Source organism: Zonotrichia albicollis, chromosome 10 (genome assembly GCF_047830755.1).
Source record: "Zonotrichia albicollis isolate bZonAlb1 chromosome 10, bZonAlb1.hap1, whole genome shotgun sequence".
Classification (NCBI taxonomy): Eukaryota; Metazoa; Chordata; class Aves; order Passeriformes; family Passerellidae; genus Zonotrichia; species Zonotrichia albicollis.
In genome coordinates, this window is record NC_133828.1 from 27,589,587 (window position 1) to 27,605,028 (window position 15,442).

The 15,442-nt window shown below is 37.1% G+C and overlaps 1 protein-coding gene across 1 annotated transcript in view; it reads left to right on the forward strand.

Moving 5' to 3' along the window:
* The window catches only part of LRP2 (LDL receptor related protein 2), a 110,705-nt gene that overhangs the window by 58,205 nt on the left and 37,058 nt on the right, over positions 1-15,442 (forward strand). The window contains exons 32-46 of the mRNA XM_074548547.1: positions 878-1,044; positions 2,678-2,821; positions 3,782-3,891; positions 4,804-4,981; positions 5,298-5,511; positions 5,974-6,213; positions 6,347-6,535; positions 7,548-8,468; positions 9,015-9,180; positions 9,656-9,814; positions 10,725-11,014; positions 12,020-12,223; positions 12,591-12,833; positions 13,454-13,579; positions 15,282-15,401. Coding sequence (XP_074404648.1) covers positions 878-1,044; positions 2,678-2,821; positions 3,782-3,891; positions 4,804-4,981; positions 5,298-5,511; positions 5,974-6,213; positions 6,347-6,535; positions 7,548-8,468; positions 9,015-9,180; positions 9,656-9,814; positions 10,725-11,014; positions 12,020-12,223; positions 12,591-12,833; positions 13,454-13,579; positions 15,282-15,401 — 3,471 coding nt within the window. The remainder of the gene's footprint in view (positions 1-877; positions 1,045-2,677; positions 2,822-3,781; positions 3,892-4,803; positions 4,982-5,297; positions 5,512-5,973; positions 6,214-6,346; positions 6,536-7,547; positions 8,469-9,014; positions 9,181-9,655; positions 9,815-10,724; positions 11,015-12,019; positions 12,224-12,590; positions 12,834-13,453; positions 13,580-15,281; positions 15,402-15,442) is intronic.

The window sequence follows — 15,442 nt, forward strand, 5'->3', positions numbered from 1 at the left end:
TTTTACTGCAAAATTTATATAAAAGTGTTAAGCAGCCAGTAAAGAAAATCAAAACCAAACCAACCTTTGGTCTATTATAAAAGATTCAATGGGTTACTTCTACAGCAGCCCAATTCCCTGTTAGGTGGTAGCTTGTGCCTATGGGAAGAGGCTAGGATTTGTTCTCCAAAGACCAACACACAAGGAAAAGGGGAGGGAATGTGTGTTCAGCAGATTCTCTTCCCCAGTCCCTAGCAGATGAGAAATGCAGTTGCTGACTCTCCCTCTGCAGCTCTCTGATGCACCTTCTCAGATCACCTGATGCATTGCCCTTGTTAATAAGATTTAAGCAGAAGGGTACAAGTTTACCTAAAAGTAAATATACCAATAGGGAGTAGGTCTGTTCCCTTAGGGATAAAACCAGAAAAGAGTACTGCAGTTATATTTTGTAATAATGATCAGCAGTTGCCCTGTGATGTTGTTTCATGCTTGTGGGTCCTGCTTAATATGCATTAGAGCCTATCACAGGCAGGTCCTGCAGAATCCTCAAGGCTTTGGCTGGTTCCCCTTCTCAGAGATTTGAAAAAGCAGCTTAGAGCAGCTGCACAAATATCCTTCCTTTGTCTGGCAATGAGTGTTCCTGCCTTATTTGCTTCCTTCTGCTCAGAATTTGTATTGTGATTGCACAGTGCTGAAACTTAAAATGGTACAGCAGTTTAAATAACTGATAACCTTGTTCCTAGTGAGGGAACAAACCTCTGTGTAAGGAGTTTCAAAACATCACTGGTAATATTGAACCATTCTCAGCAGCAGGGAACTTTTGGGTGGGAGGGGAAAGCATATCATAATGCCTTTTTCTTGACCAGAAGCAACTCTGAATTACTCTTTGTTTTCACAGTTGAACACCCTTTCCTTATTGCTGTAAGAGATAATATCATTTACGGAATTTCTCTGAACCCTGAGGAGAAGACAAATGATGCTATGGTTCCAATAGCAGGAGTTCAAAATGGTGTTGATGTTGACTTTGATGACTCTGAACAGATGATTTATTGGGTTGAAAATCCAGTAAGTTAGTATTTGTGTTCAAAATGTGCACTAAATTAAAACCTTTTTACCTTTTTTATTTTTGAAAAGTGTTTTGGACTGAAATATGTTAACATTTGTTTTTGTTGGTGGTGGTGGTGGTTTATTTTTTTTTTAATATTTTGTTTGATTGGTTGTTTTCCTAGGACAATTAAAGAAGCTTTGTCTCTTTTGTAAAGTAGCTCTTATTTTTGTCAGCAGAAACATCTGATTAATGTTTTTTCCTGGCTCAGAGACATGAACAGGAAATGTTGGAGAGCATTGAGAGACCCACACTCAGCCCTGCTGTGCTGTAGTTTGCTCTCTCTGCTCCCTTGACTCAGGAGCCAACTCTGCAAAACTTCTCCGAGGGCACCGTGCATTGGACACAGTGACACTTAGCGTTAGGATGAATGTGTGTGCATTGAGTCTGAGCACTTAATGAACTGACGTCATAGAGAAGCATCTTTTTCTTTTAGTTGAAAATGTTTGCAGCCTCAAAACAAAAATTTCCAGGTAGCACATGTGAGGCTTATAGATTTAAAAATTAATTTGAGCTAATTTTTAATAGTTATTTATAATTGTTTGACTAATTGCTTTTATTGCTGGTCACGAACTAAGAAACTAGATGTGTTCTATAAGGCTAACTTGATACAAAAAACAAAAGAGGAAAAAATGCTTAATTTTTGTGAATGGACACTTCAAAAGGAAAAAATCTCTGTTAGTCTGTCTGAAGACAATATGCCTTCACTCTTGGAAACTTAAAAACAATTCTTTTTGTCAAGAAAAGCAATAATTAGGTCTTGGAGAAATATGATGGTAGATAAGGAGATTTCTGTAATTATGTTTTAACGGAAACAATTCACACAAACTCGTTATGTTTCATCCACACAATATTTTTGGTTTTTTTCCCAACTTGCTTTCTTTAAATTTTGCAGCTCTGAAGTAAATACAATTTTAAAAATAATTAATTTTAAAGTGTATTCTGTGCCACTAATAAATTAAAAATTGTTTAATTATTTGTTCTTTTAAAGTTAGAATGTTTAGTTCAATGAAGTAGTTAAATAGATCTATTTAAGCAAATCTTTGCCCGAGAAACTACTGAAGTACTTGGGAATCTGTTTCATCTTCCCTGCAGTCTGAAAAAATATTCTTGACAGATGTCAGCCAGCAGACACAGGTGACATATACAATAGTGTGGGAGGTCAAGGGCTGATCCATCCCTTAACAGCAAGTTAAATCCTGGCAAGTGGAATGGCAGGCGCCTTTGCAGGGCCAGTGTTTGGTGTTAGGTCTGCTCTGGGTGGGTCTGGACAAGGCCTGCCAAAGGCCTTGGTGCCTCTGGGCTGTGTCCCCCAGCTGCATCCCTGACCTGCAGGCCTCAGGCTTCGGCTGCTCCCAAACAGGGCTGACACACCTGTGTCAGTCATGGATCACCCTCTGCAAAAAAGATGTTTCTGTAGTTCCTGTGCTCCATTTTATGTTCCTGGTTCTGCCCTATCTCTGCCTTCTTCTGCCTAGAACTGTGCTAGCATTAGAAAAGATTGCTGTATAAAAGAAGTGCTAGTATAGTTGGAATAGAAGAGTGTTTTCTGCTCTTGACATTTTTTAAACTTTTGTTGTTTTTCTTTCCAAGGGTGAAATTCACAGAGTGAGGTCAGATGGAACCAACAGGACAGTGTTTGCTCCAGCAGCTGTTATTGGTGCTCCTACTGGTCTGGCACTAGACTGGATATCTGCAAACCTGTATTACACAAACCCAGGGACACAGTCGATTGAGGTAATTATTTAAGAGGGACAACTGGAAAATAAGAGCCTAGATTTTTCACTGCTATGTATACAGGTTTAAATTAGTAATATTTATTTCGTGAAAAACTTAAATTAGATTTACTTTAAAGTGTGATCTGTCAGTAGAAAAATACGAACTTGAACAGAAACTTAAATTTAAAAATAGTCAAAAAGATTGAAAGCAATATATTCTGGACACTTTATTTGTGCATAGATCTACCCTGCAAACTTTATTTGTGTATAAATTTCTTTTTTTGTTTTCTCCCTACAATGCCTTCAGCTTCTAGTATGTAACACACAGATGTGTTTAACACTATGATGACTAGAGTTAATACTGTTTTTGTCCTTCAAATCAATGATCCCAAAGCAATGCCTCTGATAGTAAAGGAATGCTGCCATTGTATGCAGTAACATCCATTCCCAAATGCTTTGATAAAGTATCATGTGGCTTTCTAGGGACAAGCAGTCTCATGGTATGTGAAGGATAAAATTGTCATTCAGAGTAGGGAAATGGAGGATAAGTAATATATTACATAGTAATGACTGTGAATAAACCCAGTCATTAGTGTTCTTGTTCCAAAATATAAATGCCTACTATTAAATTAAAAGGCAGCTAATTTTAGCAAGTGAAACGGGATACTTCCTAAATCAGAATTTCATCAAACCTTTCAGGCCTTGAAGGTAATATGGAAACTGAAAGATAAATTGTTTTTATGCTTAGGAGCCTTCCTTGTTATCAGAGGGAGGTTCTTAGCTGCAAGCAGCTCTTTCGAGGGGTGCATGTTAGAGAAAGGTGGTGGTTAGAGTACAGAACAATGTCCTTTTTCTTCATGGTATTCAAGAAAGTCTTCTGCAATTTCAACTCTGTGTTGATTTAGGCTTCATTCCTGTAATTTGAAAATGCACTGTAAGTTCTATATTGCATGGTCTGATAAGGTCAATGTTTGCATAGGTCCTGAAGCTGCATGGTGACATAATGTACAGGAAAACACTGATTACCAATGATGGCACCTCTCTGGGAGCTGGCACACCAATTGGTTTGGCAGTTGATCCAGCAAGAGGGTAAATTTTCAAAACTGCTATTGTATTTGCTCATGAATGTATTCTCCGTATTTTCTTGTTTTTTTAGGATTTTCATCCTGGAATTGACACAGATTTGTTTGTTTCATTAGTGTGCCAAATTTATTTACTCTTTTTAAGCTGTAAAAAATAAGTGCATAGCTTCCTAAATTATTACATAGATGTTCATCCTCCTTAATTTACAATATACTTGTATAGTACAATTTTTTAATGTAAAAAAAAAAAATCAGAATATTATGATTATGAAAAAATCCCTGAAAAATGGGAACCCAGAATAAAGAGTACTCCAAAGTCTTTCTGTAAAATATCTTGTGATGTCTGACTTGAGCCTAGAAAGATGTATTACATGGGAAAAATGTCACATGTTAAAAAGCATAGCACTAAATGTAATTTTGCTGCTTGTTCCCAAAAAGAACAATTTGCCTTTTTTTTTTTGTTTCATCTAGATTTTTTCTGGTTCTGTTGTTTTAATTGAAAATTGAAACCAAACTGACTCTGAAGTGTTGCAGCCATCTGTGAAACAGAATTATTACTATTATTATAAGGAGGTGCCCTTTTATGTTCTAGTCATAATATACTGCATTTACCTGCTGATGGATTTACCTGCTGATGGTATCATGGAACGAAATAGGCGAGGTTAAGGATTTCTAAAAGTTATTTAAGAGGCATTCCTCTCTTTCAAGAGAAGCAGGTGTTTCTCTTTGTTGAGAGAACAAGCATTCTTTCTCAAATAAGCTCTTTTTAACTGTGGTTTGATTCAGCATGAGCTCTGTTCAGCCTGTGCTGAGGTGTTTGACTGACAGAGGAATCGGTTTTAAGCGTATGCTCCCACAACTCTGACCCACTGGTTTCTCTTGCCAGTTTTGCTAACAGATCTGCTAATGTCTCTTCCAGGAAGCTGTACTGGACAGACCAGGGAACTGACAGTGGAGTCCCAGCAAAGATTGCCAGTGCAAACATGGATGGCTCAGGCATACAAACCCTCTTCACTGGCAACCTGGACCATGTGGAGTTTCTTACCATTGACATTAAGGAACAGAAGTTGTACTGGGCTGTCACAAGCACAGGGATGGTAGGAGATATATTTTTAATAATTATTTCTTTACTTGTCTCTGCATCTATAGTTCACATGAGTGATTTAGTTACTTCAGTTTTCTTTTATAAATGGGAGTTGCAGGACCAAGCAAAATCTGGATAGTTGTTATTAAATACCATCAAAAGTATAAGATCAGAAATCATATACTGCTTGCCTTTTCTTCCTACCTTGTACCTAAATATTTAATGCACAAAAGAGATTTTAATATCATGAGTTGCATTTTTGTTTTATATTGTAACACTGAACTGTTGCTATAGGAAATATAATCCTAATCTTTAAAATGATTTCTTAGATTGAGAGAGGCAACTTGGATGGTACAAATCGTGTGACTCTGGTGGTTCATCTTTCTCATCCCTGGGGAGTTGCTGTGTACGGGACCTTTCTGTACTACACTGATCGAGATTATGAAGTGATTGAACGAGTTGACAAGGCCACCGGTGCAAACAAAGTCGTACTGAGAGATAATGTCCCAAGACTGAAGAGCCTACGAGTGTATTACAGAGACAGTGAGTATTTGTAGAGAGATGTTTCAGGATATTCAACTTGCAAAAACTCAGACTTTCCTTAGAGACAGAATGGTTGCTCTTTCAAAAGGTATGCTTTGATGTGGTTTACAGGAAAAGTGTCAGCAGCATTTTGCCTGGTTTTGGTAAAGAGATGCTCCACCATCTAGTTAAGGCCTCTACTGACTCCTGTAGTTTGACTAAAGTCATGTTGACTAAGAAATTTTGTTTTTAGCTTTAGCTTCAGATTTGTTTTATGTAGCTGTTGGCCCCATTGCTCTTAGATGACAAGAGAGCAGTAAACCCATGGCTGTCACATCTGTGCTAAAATGTATTCTGATTAGGATCTTTATTTTTGTCAGCTGATTGTTAATACTATAAAACTATATGCATTTGGGTGTATATCTATGGGTGTTTGTGATGATACAGTTGAGATTTTTGTTTTGCCATGTATGTCTTTTGCAGATTCTGCTGGTTCCACAAATGGCTGCAGTAATAATATTGGAGTGTGCCAGCAGCTTTGCCTGCCTGTACCTGGTGGATTATTCACCTGTGCCTGTGCTACTGGCTTTCAGCTAAATCCTGATAACAGAACCTGTTCCCCATACAGTTCATTTGTAGTTGTTTCTATGCTCTCTGCAATTAAAGGATTTAGTTTAGAGACATCAGATCACTCTGAAGCCATGGTACCACTGGCAGGAAGAGGTATGTGAATATTATAATAGGAAAAAATCTTGTAATGCCTGGTATTTTGGCATTTCTTTCTAGCATAGCACATACTTTAAAGAATTTAGTTTCTATAAAAAATCATTAATTAATACTTTTCAAAATATTTCAGGACGAAATGCACTTCATGTGGATGTTCACATGCCTTCTGGTTTCATTTTCTGGTGTGACTTCAGTAGCACAGTTTCTTCTCAGAATGCAATACGTAAAATTAAACCTGATGGTTCTTATTTTAGAAATGTTGTTACAAATGGAATAGGACGAAATGGGATCCGTGGCATTGCAATTGACTGGGTAGCAGGTAAGCACAGCTGAATGTAGGAGAATGTTATTCTTTACATATTATAAAACTTTTAGGCTAACATAAGTAGATTCTAATAGAACAATATTGAATGGAAGTACCATGATTCTAGCTTGCGGTTTAATGGACTGATATTAAAATAAGAGGAAGTAATGAATGGCTGTTACGTTTATTTTTATATATATCTGTAAAGGTGAAAGTTTATCAGAGAAGATGTATGGAGCCTTTTCTCTCCTGATGCTTTAATATTTGTTCTTGTCTGTACGTTTGTACGTAGCTATGAACTGCCATTGTGCACTACCATTGTGCAGAGAGGAATGCCCAAAACCTGTCTTATGACATTGTAAATAAGAAAGGACTTCTTATCTACCCTCAGATTGCTGTGTACACATATTATAAATTATAATGAGAAGTAAAAATCACAGAAGAAATATTTATCTTTGATCTATAATTTCCACATGTGCACTTCCTGTTCCTATTTAAACATATTAGAGATTAATTAAAATATTAGCTCTTCAGAAAGTATTAATCAACAATTACCATTAATACTTTAGCTTTGTGTATATATATATATATATATATATATATATATATATATATATATATGTACTGTGTATATGTTTTGCAAAAGTTCTTCAGTTGATTGATAGGCTTGTTGGGATGAGTTTTAGGATAATCATCTGCTGTAAACACTTAATTTAGTTCCTGTATACAGTCTTGTTCCATAACATGGACTTTATAGTTGTGTGTTTTAAAAGGCAGCTATACTACTGATACCCATGGCCATCCATGAGAATTTAGAAATTAATTGACTACTGTCAGTTTGGCTGTCTTCTTTCTAATTCATCTGATGGTAGGTGAATACCTTATGCTTCCAAGTACTAACATATTTATGATGGCTATTCATTTTGTGGTTCAGTGTCTTAGCAACTTGTGTTTCTCAGGTATTGATGCTAATATTAACTTTCTCTTTTGCTTTTCTGATTTGTTTTATTTTGGTTTTATTACACAGGAAATCTTTATTTTACAAATGCCTTCCTGACAGAGACTTTTATAGAAGTTTTGCGCTTAAACACAACTTATCGCCGTGTGCTTCTGAAAACTACCATAGACATGCCAAGGCACATAGTAGTTGACCCAAAAAACAGATATCTCTTCTGGGCTGATTATGGACAAAATCCAAAGATTGAACGTGCATTTCTTGACTGCACCAACAGAACGGTTCTTGTGTCCGAGGGCATTGTCACACCTCGTGGCTTGGCCATAGATCACAGCAATGGCTACGTTTACTGGGTGGACGATTCCTTAGATATGATTGCAAGAATTCAGCCCGATGGTGGTGAGGTTGAAATTGTGCGTTATGGCAGTCGCTATCCAACTCCATATGGTATCACTATCTTCGGCAATTCCATGATCTGGGTGGATCGAAACCTGAAAAAAATCTTCCAAGCCAGCAAGCAGCCAGGCAATACTGATCAGCCAACAGTAATAAGAGATAACATTAATTGGCTAAGAGATGTTACAATTTACAACAGTAATTTCCAGTCACGTTCTCCCCTTGATGTCAACAACAATCCTTGTCTGGACAACAATGGAGGTTGTTCTCACCTGTGTTTTGCTCTCCCTGACATTCAGACACCGAAATGTGGTTGTGCCTTTGGAACGCTCGGCAGTGATGGCAAGAGATGTTCCATTTCAACAGATGATTACCTGATTTTTGCTCTTGAAAATGGCCTCAGAAGTATCCACCTAGATCCTGAAAACCACAGTCCTCCCTTCCGCACAGTCAATGTGCTAAGAACTGCTGTGGCCCTGGATTTTGACAGCATAAACAACCGAATATATTTTACACAAAGCTTTCCTTCAGGAACAGGAAGAATCAGTTATGTTAGTGTTTACTCAGGAATTAGCTCTCCAACTGTAGTTGCATCTGGTAAGTGCACTGAGATATAGTACAAATTAATTAGATATTAAAAATGATCTTCAGCACCTACCACTAGCCTAGGTATTTTTATGCTAAAGGTCAAGGTCGACCACTTGGTTAGGATATCTAATAAAATGCTCTTTTTGCTTTCTCATTTTTTCCTTTTCTGAGATTCTTATTTTATCTTGATCCCAATGATATGGAAATATAAAACTGGATGGATATTATTCTGTATATAAAATGATGCATAATAGATTAAAATGATATGTAATAAATTAATATAATGGAGTAGGGGAGGATTCCTGCTACATGAAGAATATCAACCAAAACTTAAATCTGTGTGAGGGAAATGTCTTTGTAACACTGTTGTATACCCAGGTCTGCCTGATTCCCAGGTATTACTACTCCAGTTTTTTAAATAGACAGATTTGCACTAGTGCCAATGACATTTCAAAGAAGTCTTCAGTGCAGCCAAATTATAATAGGTGAAGAGTGCTGAAGTATCTCAGGAGACCATGCTGAGCTTGTGTGTGGTTTTGCTTGCATGTGCCTAAGACCTGGGGACTCCAGATGGCATAGCCTTTGACTGGATCAACAACAGAGTTTACTACAGTGACTACCTCAATCAGACCATCAGCTCGATGGCTGTGGATGGATCAAACCGCACCGTGATCGCCCGCGTGCCACGGCCCAGAGCCATTGTATTAGATCCCTGCAGAGGGTACGTGTTGCACTTTGTTTTGACTGCAGGTGAAACGACTATTTAGACCTTGACAAAGACTGCCAGAGACTTCCTATAACCCTAACCCTTTTTCTGTTGTATTCCTTGAATGCTTCAGAAGAATTCTTGTTTCAGTACCAGCATTTCCTGAGAGAATGGAGACATTACTGTATGATACTGTGCTTTTAATTTCGTTACCAGTTATACTGTGTTATAATTAAGAAAGATACAAAAGAGGTTAATTGACTGTAGTGAATTCACATAGGAGCTGGAAAAAATTTCTGAGGTTCGCTGCAGTGGACCCCAGTGATCCCTGTAGAAGACTCCCTTGTCAATGCGAGCCGAAATAGAGGAAGAAGATATTTTCTTGTTGTTTAGCAATGTACACTTCAGTAAGGGACATGACGATGGAAATACCACCGAAAGCAGAGTTTGTGAGTTTTGTTTCATGAAAATTTAATTGTGTTATTGACAGGTATATGTACTGGACTGACTGGAGTTCAAATGCAAAGATTGAACGAGCTACCCTTGGAGGAAACTTCAGAACACCCATTGTGAGCACAAACTTGGTATGGCCAAATGGACTTACCCTGGACTATGAAGAACAGCAGCTGTACTGGGCTGATGCAAATCTGTATGTATTGAAAACACACTTGTTGGTTTACATTTAGTTAATATTTTAATAGCTCTATTTATTTTTCCATTTCTTAGCTGATTTTCAGCATTTCAGTTGAATTTGGTACTTGACATTATAGAATGTTAGGAGTTACTTAATAGCAATGCAATGCCAAGTTTTAATATTGCTGTGAAACTACTGTGCAATAAGAATTTATATTATGTCACAGTGTAGTTCTCTGCTTTATGCACTTACACCTGCTGTCAGTTTGTTTGTCTTTCATGCAACTCAGGACTTTCATAAGTGTCTTCTCCAGCAAATACAATCACAGTACACATTTTACAATATTCATTGCTCATAGTTATTGCCTATCACCTGTGGAATTGGGCCTGATATTCTTGCTGTTGCCTACTAGGCAGAGCTCTACCTTGAATTTATGCCACAGAATTTCTTCCATCAGCAGGAAAGTTTTAAAAAATGGTTTTGTTTTCTAAGCATTCAAATTTACCCATGGTCTTGGAGAAACCACTGCAACTATCAGACCTTTCCCCTCTGATTCCTAGCTTAGAAGTTATTTTTCAGATTTTTTGTTGTATCAGAAGCGTGTCCTCTGTAGTGTAATATAAATCCCATGGCCTGTGTCTCTATGGAATCTTCTGAGAAGAAGGTAGCTATTGGATTTGTCTGCATGCAGGAGGGCAAGGCACTTGTAAGGGGATGTCTGTTTTAAGAGGAATTCAGGATGTCAAATGGAACATACACTTTTCTGTTTCAAACTCTAGTTAATGGAGTTGGGGGAGCATAAGCAGCACTCGAGATATTGGTGAACACTGCTGAAATGCTGGATGTCAGTTGCCAGACTAATTAGGGCATGGTTTTATACATAAGTTAAAAGACTTCTTCAACATGTAATAATTTGTTTTTGTAGGCAGAAGATTGAGAGATGCACTCTCACTGGTACAAATCGTGAGGTCATTGTTAGCACTGCTCTGCATCCATTTGCAATGACAGTGTTTGATCAGCACATATATTGGACAGACTGGAACACACGAAGCATTTACAGAGCTAATAAGTATGATGGTTCAGATCAGATTGTAATGATCATGAATCTTCCACAAAGACCAATGGATATTCATGTCTGGGCAAAAAGTAAGCAGCAGCAGTGTATGAATCCTTGCAACCAGTTCAATGGTGGCTGCAGTCACATCTGTGCACCAGGTAAGCTGTTAAGCTTGATGACTGTAAGCTGTTACTCTCGCCTGTATTAGAGTTTAGACTATAAAAATTCTAGTCACATGGGGACAGTTGAAATATTTCTTAGTGTTCACAAATGTTTAATATCTATTTTATTTATAAATGCAATCAAAATATTTGCCATTTAAGATCTTGGTGTTTCACCAACACACCTAGGGGTTGTGTCTAAGAATCCCCACAAGTGAAAATTATGGGTTTCTCTTAAACCAAACTTAAAACAAACCATTGTTTTCTGGGGTTTAAACTTTCCTTGGATGAGATATGAAGTGAGTGCTGCAGGATATGCTTACCTTAAGAGTGTACGCTCTTACTGATCAGATGTTTCCTACAAGACATTCTAAAAATTTATGGTTGCTATTTCTTTACGTAAGTGTTACAGAGCCTTTTCATGTGTTGTAGGTTTTTGGAAGTTATGATCCTTGACTTTGAAAAAGTAATTCAGTGCCTGTTTTCATTTGTAGCATCTTAAATACCATTAAATATCTATCTTGCCTGAAAACAACTCAAACTTGTCATTCATTTTGAGAAGAGCAGTTTGTCTATTGCAAGAAATTTTGAACACCTGTTTTGATTTTGAGGGATAAAGTCTCAGTGGATATAGCTGTGATATTTGAAAGCATCACATGCCATCTTGCTATTGCTAAAAAGGCATTTGGACAACAAGCATGTACTAAGATATTCCAAATTCTGATCTCAGTTCCTCTAAGGAATTCTGAAATAGCTTTTGTGGGTTTTAATGGGTTTGCCCATGCTTAACTGAGATAAAAGTCTGGCTAAGTCACCACACTACTATCTAAGCAAATAGATTGTATAGGAATTTTTGAAAATTATGAAAGTTTGCTTTGCCTTTTCCAGTGTTACAACTGTGAACACTTTCATGGAAACCTCTATAAAACATCAATGTTAAATTTGTTTCCTTTTTGTTGTGTCCTGTTTTTATCTTTTTTAAACTGTCAAACATCAATTTAGGTCCAGCTGGTGCAGAATGTCAGTGCCCCTCTGAAGGTCGCTGGTATTTAGCCAATAACAACAAGCACTGTATTGTGGATAATGGTACCAGGTGTGATACTGGTTTCTTCACATGCCTTAATGGACATTGTATCTCTGAGCGGTGGAAATGCGACAATGACAATGATTGTGGTGATGGCAGTGATGAGTTGGAAAGTGTGTGTGGTAAGCATTTAAAATAGCTGCTTTAGAATGGATACGCTGCTTGCCTGTTCTGTAATCATTTTTGTGGCTTTATATTCATGGATCTTATGGCTGTAGTTTAGAAACGATCCTCGCTTGCTCACAGATTTGAGGTATGAAAGACTCGCAGTTTGCTTTAGAATCCAGAAGCACTGTAGTATTGAATTTTTGTCATGTATAGCCAATTTCTATTTTTTTAATTTAAATATGTATTTTACTTTTCATGCAGTCCGTTTTGCAGCTGTGTTTGCCCTGGCAGGTAAAAATATTGTGATTTTACTTGTTACTTTGTCAGATAACTTCGATTATATTTTATCCACTTTTTTCCCCCCTTTTTTATTTTCTGCAGCTTTCCATACTTGTCAGCCAACAGCTTACACCTGTGGCAATGGGCGGTGCGTGCCCTACCATTACCGCTGCGATCACTACAATGACTGCGGAGATAACAGCGATGAGCTTGGCTGCCTCTTCCGAACCTGTGACTCCCACACGGAATTTACTTGCAATAATGGAAGGTGTATATCCCTTCAGTATGTCTGCAATGGAGTAAACAACTGTTATGACAATGGCACATCAGATGAGAGGAATTGTCGTAAGTTGAGCCTTAGTACCTAATGCCTGTTGGTGTCTGACTCTCTAGACAAAGGAAGAGGGAAATACAGTTTTATGTGAAGAAATCTGACAAAACCAGCAAGAAGGACAAAAGTTTTTAAAATTTACATTACATACTGTTTAGTGCTGTTTGAGGCAAATATAGTTGCTAAATCATGTTCTGGAACACCCTAAGATATTACATAATAAATGTTGCTGTAAGTAGTCTGCCTTGAAGCAACAAATGCTCATGCAGTAAGTAATGTTAATTCTTGTGAGTAATTCCATGCATTTCAAAAATATTATTTCAGATAACTTCAGATAAGGATTTAGGGTTTATGTTTTTACAGGATTAGCCTGGAATTTGACAGTGGCCTTTTACTTTGTGTCATGCTATATTAATTATACTATATTTAATAATCAGGAGTGTATATTGGGATCCCATAATAGCACAGTTTAAAATTATTTGCTTTATAAAAGTTATCAGTTATGTTTGTTTTCTTTAGGATGTAAACTGTGATTAGTTCAATATTGGCTACTTTTGCAGTTCATGAAAATAACAGCATAACAGTGTTTAAAGTAGCTCTAAAGCACTTTTGCTTGTTTCCTTCCTCCTTAAAGCGGAGCGTACGTGCCAGTCTGGTTTTACAAAATGTCAAAGCACAAATATTTGCATTCCTCGAACGTACTTGTGTGATGGTGATAATGACTGTGGAGATATGAGTGATGAGAGTCCTACTCACTGTGGTAAGTTAAGAGAGTTAAAGGGCCTTTGTTACTTCTCTGGTAGTTCTGCAATTCATTCCACCGCTCTTTTCTTTTAATATAACTCCAACTGTTCTCAAAACATCTACTTTTGTAATACTGAAGTTATATATACATGATACTATTGTATTATAATTATTTAAATAATACTTTTATTGAATAAAAAAGATGATTAATTTTGCAGAGTTTTAATATAGCATTTGAGGATCGTTCCTTTTGCTTATTTTGGTCTGTATTCTTTATTGTTTTACAAGGTGTTTGGCACTTAAGTATTATAGAGAGCTGTCTTTTTCCATAACTTTAACATTGGAATATTCTTCCTTCTAACTGAACAAATTTGTCTATGGTCTCAAATTTCTTTTAGCTATTTCATGTGGTTATGCTTTAGCATATGATATGTTCTTTATTTGATTTTGTATCTTCTATCTTGATTTGATTCTTGTTATCTTCCAGTTAGGATATGGAAGTGCCTAGTTTTCAATCAGCCTTAATTACAAACCAGATTAACTTTGCTAGGACATTTTTATTAGGTAGAAGTCAGGTAGTAGTTTTCCCATATGAAATACTATGGATCAATTTGTAAAATATAATAGATATTTTCAGGTCATGATTTAGTTTTAGTATTGTCTGAGTAGATAATTTTTGCTTTCACTATTTTTTCTAAAGGTATGTACCTTGAATTAACTATGCCAGAGTTTTTTTAAATATAAGTTCAATTTTTCTAGCCAAAATGGGGCCACTTTTATCTATGGAGACAAATGTGTCAAGAATATGTGGCTATAGTGAGCCTTGTTCTACTTGTCAAAGGTGCGCTTTGTCCCTTCTACTGCTTATGTCCCTGCTGAATTACATAAATTGAGAAGTGGTGAAGGGCAAGGAAGAGAGAGAGAGAGAATAAAAGATGAAAGAAACACCAAGATGTTAATGAGAAATAGTTAACTGTCTTTGTTTTCCATCATTAAAGGCACAGGAAAGAGCAACTTAGAAGGCCAGACTTAATCCTTCTGGTATTTTGAAACCATCAGAGGGTACAGGAAAGTATTGGTAACTGCTGAAGAAATTGCCAAAATCCTTTATACATGCCAGGATCAAGGGGCTTGGCTGAAGTGCAGTACTTCCAGCATGCTGAGCTAGAACTACTCAGTGTTATGGTTTGTTCTTCACTGCCAGTAAGGAAAGATTCCTACCAGCATGTGAAGAAAAATTGCTAGGAGGAAAATTCTCTTCCATGAGATATTACTTCGTCAGTGCACATTTTGATTTCCTGTAGAGCACTGAGTCTGTTACGCCTGGTTTGAGCACTGGAGAAATGAGTATACTGGAATGTGGTCATTTTCCTGTGCACAAATCTCAAGCATAAATGTAGAATATATGTACAGTTGCTGCGTGCAGTCTTATTTCCAGGGCAAATTCTGTCTGCTTACTAGCTGATACGTATGCCCAGGGAGAAAATCAAGCACATTCTTTTGCGTACCAATATCAAGCTGGTTTGTTCAATGAACTCTTTCCAGAGAGGCTGAGAAAAGACATCCTTCCTAGCATAATTTTTTCTCTTTCATTTTTGGGGACTGTAGTATTTCTTGCATAACATGGGTTATGCAAGAACATGGACTCAAAAGCGACTTAAAACAAGTTGGAAAGGTAGCAGGAAAAAAAGAAGTCATGCATAGGTTTTTTCTTCCAGTCTCTCTGACTTGCACAAATAGTGAGTTTCGTTGTACATCGGGACGTTGCATTCCTGCCCATTGGTACTGTGATCAAGGAATAGATTGTGCTGATGGCTCTGATGAACCTGCCTCTTGTGGTAAGTCTGCACTCAGAAGATACAACACGATGGGTTATGGC